The 12,347-nt window shown below is 42.3% G+C and overlaps 1 protein-coding gene across 1 annotated transcript in view; it reads right to left on the bottom strand.

Annotated features, from left to right (window-relative positions):
- The window catches only part of LONRF2 (LON peptidase N-terminal domain and ring finger 2), a 36,712-nt gene that overhangs the window by 4,600 nt on the left and 19,765 nt on the right, over positions 1-12,347 (bottom strand). The window contains 17 exon segments of the mRNA XM_037376375.1: positions 1,825-1,987; positions 4,934-4,947; positions 4,949-4,972; positions 4,974-5,091; positions 5,807-5,928; positions 7,248-7,366; positions 7,718-7,758; positions 7,760-7,808; positions 9,777-9,916; positions 9,918-9,971; positions 9,973-9,994; positions 10,475-10,546; positions 10,549-10,605; positions 10,608-10,635; positions 11,552-11,555; positions 11,607-11,689; positions 11,691-11,726. Of these exon segments, the coding sequence (XP_037232272.1) occupies positions 1,825-1,987; positions 4,934-4,947; positions 4,949-4,972; positions 4,974-5,091; positions 5,807-5,928; positions 7,248-7,366; positions 7,718-7,758; positions 7,760-7,808; positions 9,777-9,916; positions 9,918-9,971; positions 9,973-9,994; positions 10,475-10,546; positions 10,549-10,605; positions 10,608-10,635; positions 11,552-11,555; positions 11,607-11,689; positions 11,691-11,726 (1,146 nt within the window).

The following is a 12,347-nucleotide window of genomic DNA, read 5'->3' as shown; positions in this document are numbered from 1 at the left end:
TTTCTTGGGAGCAGTTACTGCCTTGTTAATGTCCATTCCAAAAATGCTGGCACGACAGAAGTATCTGCTCTCTAATCCTAGGAAATCGTATAATCATCTCAAACCCCACAATCTCAAGTTCCTGTCACAGAAGGACCTCTGAACATTGGTAAATCACCTGGCAAAACAAAAGAAACACTACTGCCAACGAGCACAGAGACAGGGGTCTACAGCACTTAAGAGACCAGCAGTATTTTAAGAAGCATTAAGGCCATGTCAGGACAGCCAAGGAGGAGGAGGAGGGCAGACACCTGAGCAGGCAGAAAGCAGGGGAAGTGGATGCTTTCCCCAATACCAGGAATGGCCATTAAAAAAAACAACAAACAAAAAAAACCCCAAAACAAAAACATACATACCTTGCTGAGGCAAAAAGTGTTATAGTTGAACAGACCTAACTAGTGGCTATTAGGGAAAACAAAAAGCAGAAGCAAAACCCACTCAAATTGGTGATTTGGTTGGGGTTTTTGGGGTTTTTGGGGTTGTTGGGGTTGTTGGGGTCTTTCCCCCCCCCCCCCCCCCCGTAAACTGTACACACCAATGATGTGATTCATTGGGCTACTCAGGTGCACACACCTGACTAGATGCTCTGGATGCCCTTCACAGTTGAGAAGAAACAGCTCTAGAGGGCAATTAATCTCATTTTAAGGTACGTATCTAAACCAGAGCAGATAAAATGGGCAGCTTTAGACTGTTCTCACCATCAGATATAACATGGACATAGGGTGCTGAACACAGATGTTAGCCTCTCAAGTGAGACAAGGAAAATCTCACCCTAGTTATGAAGAGGTGGGTGTCTGGCACCATCTACAAACAATGCTTGGTTACCTGTGTTCCACCACCCATCACTGGGGACTTAAAGATGGCAGAGCCCTTACTCCAAGCAGACTACCTACTCCAACCTTTGACAGGGGGAGGCATCTCCATGCGATCTGCCTTTCCTGCCCTGGCGAACAACTGCATCATCCTGCACAGGTTAGAAAAGCCCTACTAAGACTTTACAGACTTGCACTTCAACTATGAGAGCACGCTGAAGAGCTATAGGACCAGACTGGACTTCATCAACTGGCATGAGATTACTACTAAACTCAGTGTTAAGAGGGATCCAGATTTTATGGACATGCTCTGGAAGATGATCCAGAAAGTCACCGTTAAGCATGGCCAAAAATTCACCCTTTGGCCAATGCCCATCACAAGCAATTGATGCAGGTTTTAAGAGGGTGTTGTTTTTAAAACCTGCTCCCCTCTGCATTCTCTGCTCTCAGCCAGCTCTGATGGATGCTTGTAAGGCACAGTTAACTACACATCACTAAAATCTCACTTTGAGTGGACTCCCACACCTGTTTGAGGCCCTGTTCTGTAAATGAGAGCCTGGAGGTCACATGAAGTCTGCCAACTCTGTTCAGTGCCAGAAGAGAATAGTCAATTCTCCAACACAGGGGCACGTGCTCTTAGAAGGGTTCAAGTCCGTACCGTAATTTTAAAACATTACTCTGACCTCATCTACACATCATGACAGACCTCAGCACTTAGCATCCGAGTCTCAGAAGCTACTTTGAGATCCATGAAGGGAGTGTAACACTTCAAGCAGAGATAATTATAAGGGCAGAAAGGAAGAAAGGGAAGGAAGAGACAAAGTTTGTTCCATGATTTTCAAAATAGAGCTTTAGTATTTATAATGATATTGGTTTAAAATTAATGCACAGCTAGCTTGAAATGCAACAAGGAAAGGCTGTTTAAGTGAATCCAGCAATACATGGGTATGAATAACTTTGCGCCATAGATCACCTTTTTATCTTCAAGATACTCGATGTTTGCTGTGTTATATCCATCTCGCTGGCCATGGCTTAAGACCCTAAAACGACGGACACCAACTGTATCAACAACTGAGCGCCCATCAGGAAAAAACTTTACGTCCCTGATCTCTAATATACAGCCATGATCTGCAAATCTGAAATGACAGAAGGGCATAAAAGTGGAAGTCATCAGCAAGTGTTTATACACATCAGGTCAAATACTGGGCCTAATTCACCACTTCTTATTTGAAAGAGGATCCTATTTTGGTGATAATACATTTCTGCTTATTCACATAAGTCACACAACCCCCACCCTTTCTGCCTTCCCTCAGAGATCCAGGGCAACAGCATCTTCAGAGTGTATTTGCGGGGTGGGAAGGTTGGGAAGGGACAGGAAACTAAGTGCAGCACATTCCATGCTGGGAATTGCCAGCTGCTGGTGGCAAAATTCACCTGGTTTGCAAAGAAAACAAGATGGGTAAAGATACCATAATGAAGTCCAGAAACTGAGGAACAAATGCAGGGCTGGGAGGGCTATCCCCCTACTCTGAGGTGTTAACAGAGGATTACAGGCTTTAGAAAGAAAAAGCTTCAATATATAGCAAGATTTTTCTTGCACTTGTTTCAAGTTAGAAAAAAAGCAAAGAACACCACCAAAACAAATCCAAATACCCTCTTTAACAAAAGCATGTTTGTTATATTTAAAGTAGGCACAGGTTTTAATCATGCTCTGGAAACAAGCATGCAACAATTTTTATTTTTCTACTTAAATTATCAAGCTCACCTACTCTAATTTGTGCTGTAGGTGAGTCACTGGAGAGCTGACTGTGCAATGACTCACGATACATTAACCTGCCAGCATTTGCATTTCTGCATCTCAGCCTACTGCTAAGCGGAGAATGTACTGTACCTGGTCTCATGTCCAGATCACAAGTCCCTGCAGAATCTGATAAATGCTTCATCAGGGAAATACTGTTTTACCAGGGCTTGCCATTTCTTATATTGGAGTGATGAAGAAACAGTAGCACTGTGGGGAAATACTCCCATTTCTACTCTACCAGAAATCGTGGTGGGGCAGGGGGAAACACTCACACTGAACAACCGTTCTGTCCCAGCCATTGCACAGAACAAAGTGAGGAAGAGCAAGAGGAGTATAGCTGCACACAGCTAAGCCCCGGTGCTCTACCAGTGGGATTATGAAAAGTAAGTATTTAAACAGCTACTTAACAACTGTTTTAAACTAATGATTTTAGTGGCATTCATACCGAATTTAGATCTAGAAGTAAACAATGATTTTCTTTTTTGTCATTCTTTGAGAAGTTACTTTTGGATAGAAAGTGACTTTAATCAAAGAGAGACAAGAAAGCACCTGGAGACTGGTCTGAAATGTACAGACACACACTAAAAGTTTATATTCTTCTCCCAATTTTAACTTAAAATGGAGAAATAAAACAGAGGAAGGTAATAAATTGAACGTGTCTTGTCACTTTTTCAAGGGAGGTATGTATCCATGTCTTAATAGATGAAGCAAAACAAGTTTCCCCACTTTTTGTATTCCCAGTTGATTTCGCAATTTTGAATAAACAGGAGAACTTCTTCACTTAATGTAAGAAGCTACAACAGCCTGCCAGGTGTCTACAGATGAAGGCTTCCTGTGCTTCACTGTTAAAAGTTACCATGGTTAAAAAGTTTAATGATTTTAGTAACTCAAAACAGACATGACATCAAAATTTGACCACACTGGTTGCATTTTAAAATAACAACCTTTACAACACTATCTAATAAACCAGTTCTTGTAGTTCTGGGATTATAACCCCCTGGCCCTCTGTATTAGGCCTGACTCCAATTAAGTTTGGCTCTTCCACAAGCCTTCACAGATGCAAAGGGAGTTATCAGTGATGTCCTAGGGTCGTTTTGTCCTCACTCTTACAAGTATTTGCTTCCAGAAAATTGGTAACAAGCCTGAAAGGGACCATGGAGCATCAGCTGCTGTTGAAGCCTGAACTTCGCTGCATGCAGCACTGACAGCATGCCAATGGCTATGAAGCCCAGCAGAGCCACTGGAAGCTGCAACATCTTCTGTATTCTTACTGCCACCTTACCATCCAGTCTGGGAGGGAAAAAAAAATCCAACAAATAAAACCACAACAAACCCGCAACTGAACTGGACATGGAAAGGATGCCAGGCCCAGTATGACTGCCCTCCTCCAGCTTCCAGTTGATCACCTACAAAATGCTGCTCTGAGGATGCCTGTCTAATGTGTTCTTAAAATTCCCATTCTACACTCTGCATTATGCAACATACCTTCGAAGACAGCAACTACCTCTCACCTCTAATTAGGCAGACCTCTCAAGAGACCACCTTGTATTTTCCCTATGAGCATCTTCTTATCCCCTTCACCCACAAACCTATTATCTCATAAAGGACTTAAAAACCGAAGGTTTTCATAGAATAGTCTGGGTGGAGGGACCTTTCCAGTCATCTAGTCAGTTTCCACATAGGGAGCTGGAAACACACCAGTATCAGAATTCACAATGATTAAAGGCAAGATCATATAGAACAACCCACAACCCACTCACTGCAGATAGTTTACATTGCAACACTGTAAAGACAACATCAAAATTCAACATTCAGCAGCAAAACAGACTTCTCAGCCAAGGGTATACTTTGTCTCATTCAAATGATACCCCTATGCAGGAAAGCTATGGAAGGTTTGGATATTTTTATTTTTTAATATTATTTTTGGCTTTTAAATAGAGTAGACAGAGAAACAAACTTACCCAGACAGAAAACTTTCACCAGAACAACAGGCTAGAAAGCTTTCCAACCACAGACAATTAGGTGCTATTTTAGGAGTCTGTAGTAGCAGGATAAGTTGTATTCTTGCTATGCATTCAACAGAGGACAATAAAAATTACGTCTTTGCATCAAAAGGGATGTTTAAGATACAAACTAAAGAGCCAGCAACTTCAGTATTGGTACATGCAGGACTGGAAGGAACTGCAGTAGTTTGGAGAGACAAGTATACTGTGCTGTAGTACTCCATTAGCATCACAACAGCTTCTGCAAACAACGGGACATTCTCAGCTCAACTCCTTACCCTTTTAATTCGTCAGGCTAAGCACATGCCAAACTGCTTGGGTACCAGTTTCCATGCATCTTCTTACATAGACGATAACGAGCTCAAAGACATGGAGTGGGCAAGGGATGTAGGGAAGAGCCATGGGACATACGAAGACTGGGAACATCGTTATTCAACTGTAAGATAATTGAGGAAAAAAAAGTTCAGGCTTTTTCTGGCAAGTGCTACAATTCAGCATAAACCCTTATGTGACATTGCTTCCAGTGGTTTCCTTAGACTTTGCTCTTCGCAAACCTGTATGTGGTTGAGGTTTGTCATTTTTACAAGACAAACATATTTCAGGACTCTCTGTCAATACACTAAGGAAACAATGCCTCTAACCCCCTTCCATGTTCAAAGCATGATGGTACAGAATTTCCAAGCTCAGTAACCCCTTTAATTTTGAGGAAGTCACTAGTCCACTTAATTTTTTCAGGCTTAATTGCATGTTGGGTGGGTTTTGTTTTTTTTTCAGCTGAGTTGTAGCACAAGATCCACAAGTCATGACAAAACCAGATCCTTGAACTTTTCCCAACCTGAAGTATAACCCATTTACAACTTGAATTCTACTCCCAGCAAAAAAACCCATACATTATACATTTTAAATCTATTATATTGTTTCAGAGAAAAAGCAATGATCTTCATTTTTAGAGTATCATCGGGCCTCTCTAACATCCAAGCATATTTTTACCTTGTTTTTGTAGTTTTTGACACCTTTACAGATAAACATCTGGCAGGGTTCCTTTACAAATTCCATTCAGTTTGTGCATTTTCGTAAGCAAATGAAGATTTTCCAGTAATTTAGATTGGAAAATACATTTCTGTAACAGCTGTCAGTAGTAAATAGCTTACTTTGACAATTCCTTCATTTCTTCCTCATACACTTTCTTCCTTTCAGATAATTCTTCTGGTAAGTAACGGACTATCAGTTCTTCTGTAAGGACGGTCTTCTTGTAAGTTCTGCTTGCCAGAAACTGCAAGGAAGAGTCAGCTCTTCAGTCTGACAACAAAACAAGTAACATCTCTTCCTCCCAACCCATCCCTTTCCTAAGGCCAAACAGCACATTAGTCAGGATGGTACCGATTCCTCCTCCTTTCCAGCCTTCATGCATCAAGACTTCCACTTTAGGGTATGTGGTTGACTCCAGTGCCTACTTAACTATAACCCCTGCCCTTTTTTTTGGCAGAATTTGTACCACCAGCAAGAAAAGACAATCCCCCCTCACTTTTGCAGAAGACATATTCTTTTCACCTAGAGCTGCCAGATTACTGCCAAGAAGTACTCCAAGTATGACAAACATTATGTCTGCTGGAACAGAAGCATTGACCAAGGAGTGACCATTCTCATTCACACACAGGTAGATACACAGAACTGGAGATGCAGTATGAACAGGGCTATGGCTGGGGATCCCCAAACATAAGCCTGACATGATACTGGAAGCCTCTATTGCTTTAAGCACCAGCAAACCCCTCCTTGTCTTCCAAGAATGACAAAATATATTATGGAGCAATGAGGTCTGTGCACATCTTCATGATGCTGTGGGTACTACTGTGCTGCTCCTGTTTCGTAGAATAGTTTGGGTTAGAAGGGACCTTTAAAGGTCACCTTGTCCAACCCCTGCATGGAGCAAGGACACCTTCAATTAGATCAGGTGCTTAGAGCCCTGTCCAATCTGACCTTGACTGCTTCCAGGGATGGGGCATCTACCACCTCTCTGGGCAACTTGTTCCACTTATTCCCCACCCTCATCGTTAAAAATTTCTTCCTTATATCTAGTCTAAATCTACACTCAGTTTAAAACCATTACCCCTCGTCCTATCACAACAGGCCTCTGCTAAAATGATTGTTCCCATCTTTCTTAAAGCCCCCTTTAAGCACTGAAAGGCCACAATCAGGTCTGCCTAGAGCCTTCTCTTCTCCATGCTCAACACCCCCAACCTCTCTCCAGCCTCTCTTCAAGGAAAGGTGTTCCATCCCTCTCATCTTTGTGGCCCTCCCTCTGGACCCACTCCAACAGGTCCATGTCTCTCCTGTGCGAGGACCCCAGAGCTGGATGCAGCACTGCAGGTGGGGTCTCACCGGAGCCGAGCAGAGGGGCAGAATCACCTCCCTTGACCTGCTGGCCACGCTGCTTTGATGCAGCCTGTGAGTAGAGCAGAGGAAATACCCACAGAGTTTCTTTCCCTTTCATTCTTTTTGTAGAATTATGTATTGTAATTATAGAATTAAAATTCTACTTTCAGAAGAACACAACTTTGTGCAGCTTTGTTAATTGGGGCATGACATACTTACTTCGGACAGTTTTTCTTTGCAGAGGTGGGCAATGTGGATTATGGTCAGGCAACGCTCAAGGCATTTGAGGCAAAAGGTGTGTCCACAGGGGGTGGTAACAGGTTCATAGAACAACCTGAATATGCAAACACAGAACAGAAAAGCTGAGCTGCCACAATAACAATTCAGACTCCCAAACTGTGAAAGGGTGACTAGACCAAGCCCATGTCTTCCTTCCTGCTTCTGTACAAAGCAGGTGACAGTTTTATCTAAGACCTAAAAATGAAACCTTCTAAGTTGGTAAGCAATGGAGGCATAATGGAGAAAGCCGCATCTGTAAAGATTCACCAGATGCAAGGTCCAGCAAAAAGGAACACAGTAACGATTTAGACATTCTCTGGCAGGTTTCCCTTCTGATACCATGAAAGGCGTTTTCAAAAGCTAGAAAGGCTTTCTGATTGTAATCCTAGGTCAATGCAGTCGTACCTCAATGCAGAGGAACACTCAAAAGTCTGACGCATCCACCAGAGTGTGGTATTTCACTTGAAGTGACAGCGTGGTTTTCAGGTAAAGCATCTGCATCTAAGTAGTTAGAAGATGATATAGTAAATATTGTAGTACTGCAATTTCAGATGCTGTTTAAGTGTTTTTCCATAAATAACCCAATTTATCTCTTTCCTTCTTGAAGTTTTGTTCCAAAACAAACAGATTTTCCACCTAAGTTTTAGACTTTCTGGCAGGAAATCTTCTGGAGAGCAGAGGATGTGTATGGCCAGAGAAAGCACTTTAGAACTGAATAACCCATGATTTACTTCTCAAAAAATGGCTGGTGTTTTAAAAACTAGACTTTAAAAAAAAAATAATATTGCTTTGCTACACCACCACCCACCCACATCAGCCAGGCCGATGTTTTAAAGTACATCAAGTCCAGAATTTAATTTGTTTACACACAAACTATTTCAGTGTTTATTATAGATTTCTCAGCAGGGGTAATTTTTCTTACAAGTATAAAAAAGCTTACATTCTTCTAGACTAGGCTGCTGTGCAAATCCCAAGTTTCAGACAGCTTAAAGTTTAAGGACTACTGGAGTTGCATTAGCTAATACTGATTTCACTAGCTCAGCACTCTGCAAACACAGAGGCAAAACATTTCACTTAAAGTTCTGCCCACCCTTGTTTTTTGGGGGTGGTATATCCCTGTCCGTTAACACGCTTAAAGGGTATGGACTTCAAACTTCACAGCAGCAGCATTTCAGCTCAGGAGCTATCAGCTCAAGCTTCCGATGACGTTTACACAAGCAGATTCTGCAGGCTTCTTTACAATCCTCATCTTTGCTGCTCAGTGATGAGTTGCAACAGAGCCACGAATGCTGCCTCCACATCCTTTTAATTAACCAAATTCTTGACCATTAAAAAAAAAAAAGCTCAGCTTTTATGCTAAGTTAAAACACTAGGATGTTTTGTTAAATGGATAACACGCTCAGCATCTGGTTCATCTCAAGCACAGATGGGATAGGGGAGAGGGCACGGGTACTGTGTGGGCCTACAACGAAAAACACCGGTTATCTTTAACCTACATCTCATGTTAGCATTTAGTATAGCAAGAACGCAACTGTGTAATTCTGCAAATAGTAACATGGCATTGGGATCTAGCACAGACAGAAATTAATGGTTATGGGTAAAACACCATGTCTGTCCTTCACTGTGAAAGACACAGGCAGGTCAGATTTCACAATCTATTTACTGAGTCTGCAGTTCACAGGAAGAACAGGGTTTTTTCCCTTGACAGCAAGGTGATCAGAAAGTGGCCATACCACTGATCATTTGCAGAAGTGGCAGACCGACAGCAGCGCTTGAGGACTTTTAACATCTCAAGGCAGAAGTCAGATTTGAGGAAGAAGCGTAGGTTTTTGTTTTCAAGGGAAAAAATGTACACTAGTACAGCTGCATTTTTGACATCCTTTTTAACCTATTATTTCATGACTCAGTGCAACATACTGCCTTCAGCATTTTTTATACCGAGTACTAAACCACTGTGGAGGTCTTGTTAGAAGCTTGAGAGGCATACCCATTGTAAGCACAGCTCTCAAGTGACAGAAGACTGGGGGGGCTTATTACCCTTTAAAAGACTTCTTTGTTTGCTTGGAAATTTCATTTAAATTTGCATGTGACGTTTCTGATGCCTGTTAAAAGATTAGTTTTCCCAGGCTTACTGCAGTCTTTCCTTCATATAGAAAGACAATAAGTTCAGCATACCCTCAGACCTAGAAATGGAAACGGCACTGGCAACACCAAAGACTAAACTGTTAGTGGATACACATTGGACAAGGGCCCATTTGAGAAAAGAAAACCGTGTCATTGAATTTATTGACAACTGCTCTGGAATAAGACTAATAGGCTGTTACAGCAGAAACAAAACACATCAGACAAAATATTATTTCAATCCACTGTATGGAATGTTTCACTGACACCTATGAAAAGGAGGAAGCATTTATCGTATTTTCAGTATATGCCCAAAGTGAAATCCCCTTTTAAGCTCACAACACAAACCTTTTCTAGGAATTTTACTGGGGACACAAGCTTTGTAAATCCCTCATATCACTGACAGCTTTCTTTTTAAGCCAACCCCAGGTAAACTGGAGAGAATAGCTCCCAAAGACTTCTTATTGTCTTCAAAATACAGATCCAACATGATGTGAAACAGGAGAATCAGTGCTTCTAAATACATCAGATTCTTGGGACGGGTTTTGTTAACCTGAACACAGTATCTAAAAAAATTAAGAACAGTTATATACAGCATGAGACAATTTTGCTTTGTTTTTTCTATTAGCTTTGTATATATCAGCAATAGATCATGTGCCCACCAATGAACTTAGCAAGGGAGAAGGTCCATATCAGAGAAGGTCCACTCTCCAGTTGCATGAAATAAGGCCAGGTTTCTCCCTACAGCTCCTGTCTCTAGAAATTACGTCCTGTCATACTAAAATCGAGTGGGGGGGAAAAAAAAAAAACCAATGCCACAAATATAACCCAGCCCCACTGAGGTATCACATTGTTTTTCTGAAGAGTTTCATTCTCTTAGTCTTCTGAGAAGTACATCCCAAGAAGAGATCCAACAGCAATGGAGAAAACAGGCTTACCATGAAGTAAATGCCTACATGAGCATGGACAAAGGACAGTGTCACACAGATCAGAGAGATCCTTGCGTTATTTGTGGTATTTATGTTGAACCCTTTTTTAACTGTTACCTTTGTAGGACCCAGCAACAGAGCTATCTTCCACAGCTGACTGTGTGTTTATGCTACTCAGAAATGCAGGTTCAATCTTGTATGGGATGTTCGACTAGAGGAAAGGTGCTTTAGACTATCATGCACATTTCAAAGGCGGGGAAAAACAGCTCACACATTATCTAGTCAATTAAAGAGAAAAAGTAAGTACGACACAGGCCTTGTATGTTTGTACAAATACAGATATACAAACTTGACGCTTCTGAAAGCAAAGAAGCTTGCAACAACCGGACATACCTGCATTCCCCAGTGCCCACAGGAAACTGGAATGGCAGTTGTCCGTCCCCCCCAACAATCACAGACACATCCCAAGGTGCTCTTCTGGTGTCTATTACCCTCCCTCCTGAGGCTTCTTCTCCCCAGGACATCCAGAGTGGCAGTCTGTTGCATCCTTCTCCTGTCCCTACCTGTCTCCACTCTGACCCTCAGACCCCTGCTCCTTAAGTCTTCAGACCATGCTCTCCTACCAAACCATTTAACAGAGATGTGTTTAAGCTCTCCTCATGCCCTGCATCCCAGCAGATTTCAACCCCCAGCTAAAAAGCTAAGAAGCCCATTCCCCTCTCACCAGTGAGGCAAGTGCCTAGCCAAATTCCTGCTTCTTTTTATAAGCTGCTGCCTGTATGGACAGTCATGGAGAACTTCACCATGGCTGGTTAGCACAAGTGCATCTAACTTCCCAAAGGGACAAACAACTACACAGAGACTTCAGAATTCTTCCAGGATAGGGCAGCATACAGCTCCCCCTTTCTCAACTTCTGTCCCACTTCACACTTAACAGGGATTTTCTAATAGGCACTAAAAACTAGCAGCCTCCACACGTACTCAAATCTGGCCAACATACTGCAAGTGTTTTTACAAATAACAGCAGCCAAACCTACAGATTTGCAGTGAAATTCATGAATACCAATCTCTCTGGTTGAGGCATCAGCCAAACCCAGCAGCGCCTTGTACAGAATAAAGCTAATAAGGTTTATTGGAGAGTCTATTGAATCAAATTATCCTTTAGCTGTTTAGTACCACCTGAATGACACAAACTTTACTTGGCTAGAGCACAAGACAGCCAGAAGTGGGCATCAAATACATCGTATACCTTTGGCTTCTTTCTTCATGAGCTCCTTCAGGATTTAAGGCAACACAGTAGAGAAACTCCTTCAATGCTTCCTCAGTCCTTTGCCAATCCAGAAAGAGCTTTTGCTTTCACATAATGGCCCTGTTCACAAGAAGGAAACATTCAAATCTAGAGATCATTTCTGAAGTGGCAGGAAGTCACCAGCAAACAAACTTGGAAGTTCATGCCATTCTACAGGTGAAGAGTAAGCTTTTTAGGTAACATCTTTGACACATGCAACTGAAGTCAGTCAGTCCCTTTGGCTGAAAGAAGATCCCCCAGGAATCACTGCCTGCATCACCTCCTGCCCAAGACACCGCTCTTTTCCTCACAGGGGACCCGATGCAGAACAGGGAGAGAGATCTGTCTCCCCAGGGACCAAAACTACTACATATGCCACTGGGCTTGATACCCCAGAGAATGGTTTCACATACCAGGGCAAACTTAACAGTAGTGAAGCTGCACGGAAAGGCAGTGGGGCAAGGGCAGGCTGGAGGGAGCAGCTGAGTGAACAAAACATTTTAGGTTCAGGCCACTCTCCTCCTGGGTGTCTTACTGGGACAGAGATTATTTTTCACCTATTTTGTTTGGCTAGAGAAGACCACGACATTAAGAATTTAGGGCAACTTACCATGTTTAACCTGAAACCTTTTAGCCCACCCTACCTCTCCCATGTCCTAGAGTAACACGTGCGTGGCCAACAGGTATGGTAGTCAGCCTGAG

This window comes from Falco rusticolus, chromosome 2 (genome assembly GCF_015220075.1).
Source record: "Falco rusticolus isolate bFalRus1 chromosome 2, bFalRus1.pri, whole genome shotgun sequence".
NCBI classification, from domain to species: domain Eukaryota; kingdom Metazoa; phylum Chordata; class Aves; order Falconiformes; family Falconidae; genus Falco; species Falco rusticolus.
This window is presented reverse-complemented; position numbering and strand designations above follow the sequence as displayed.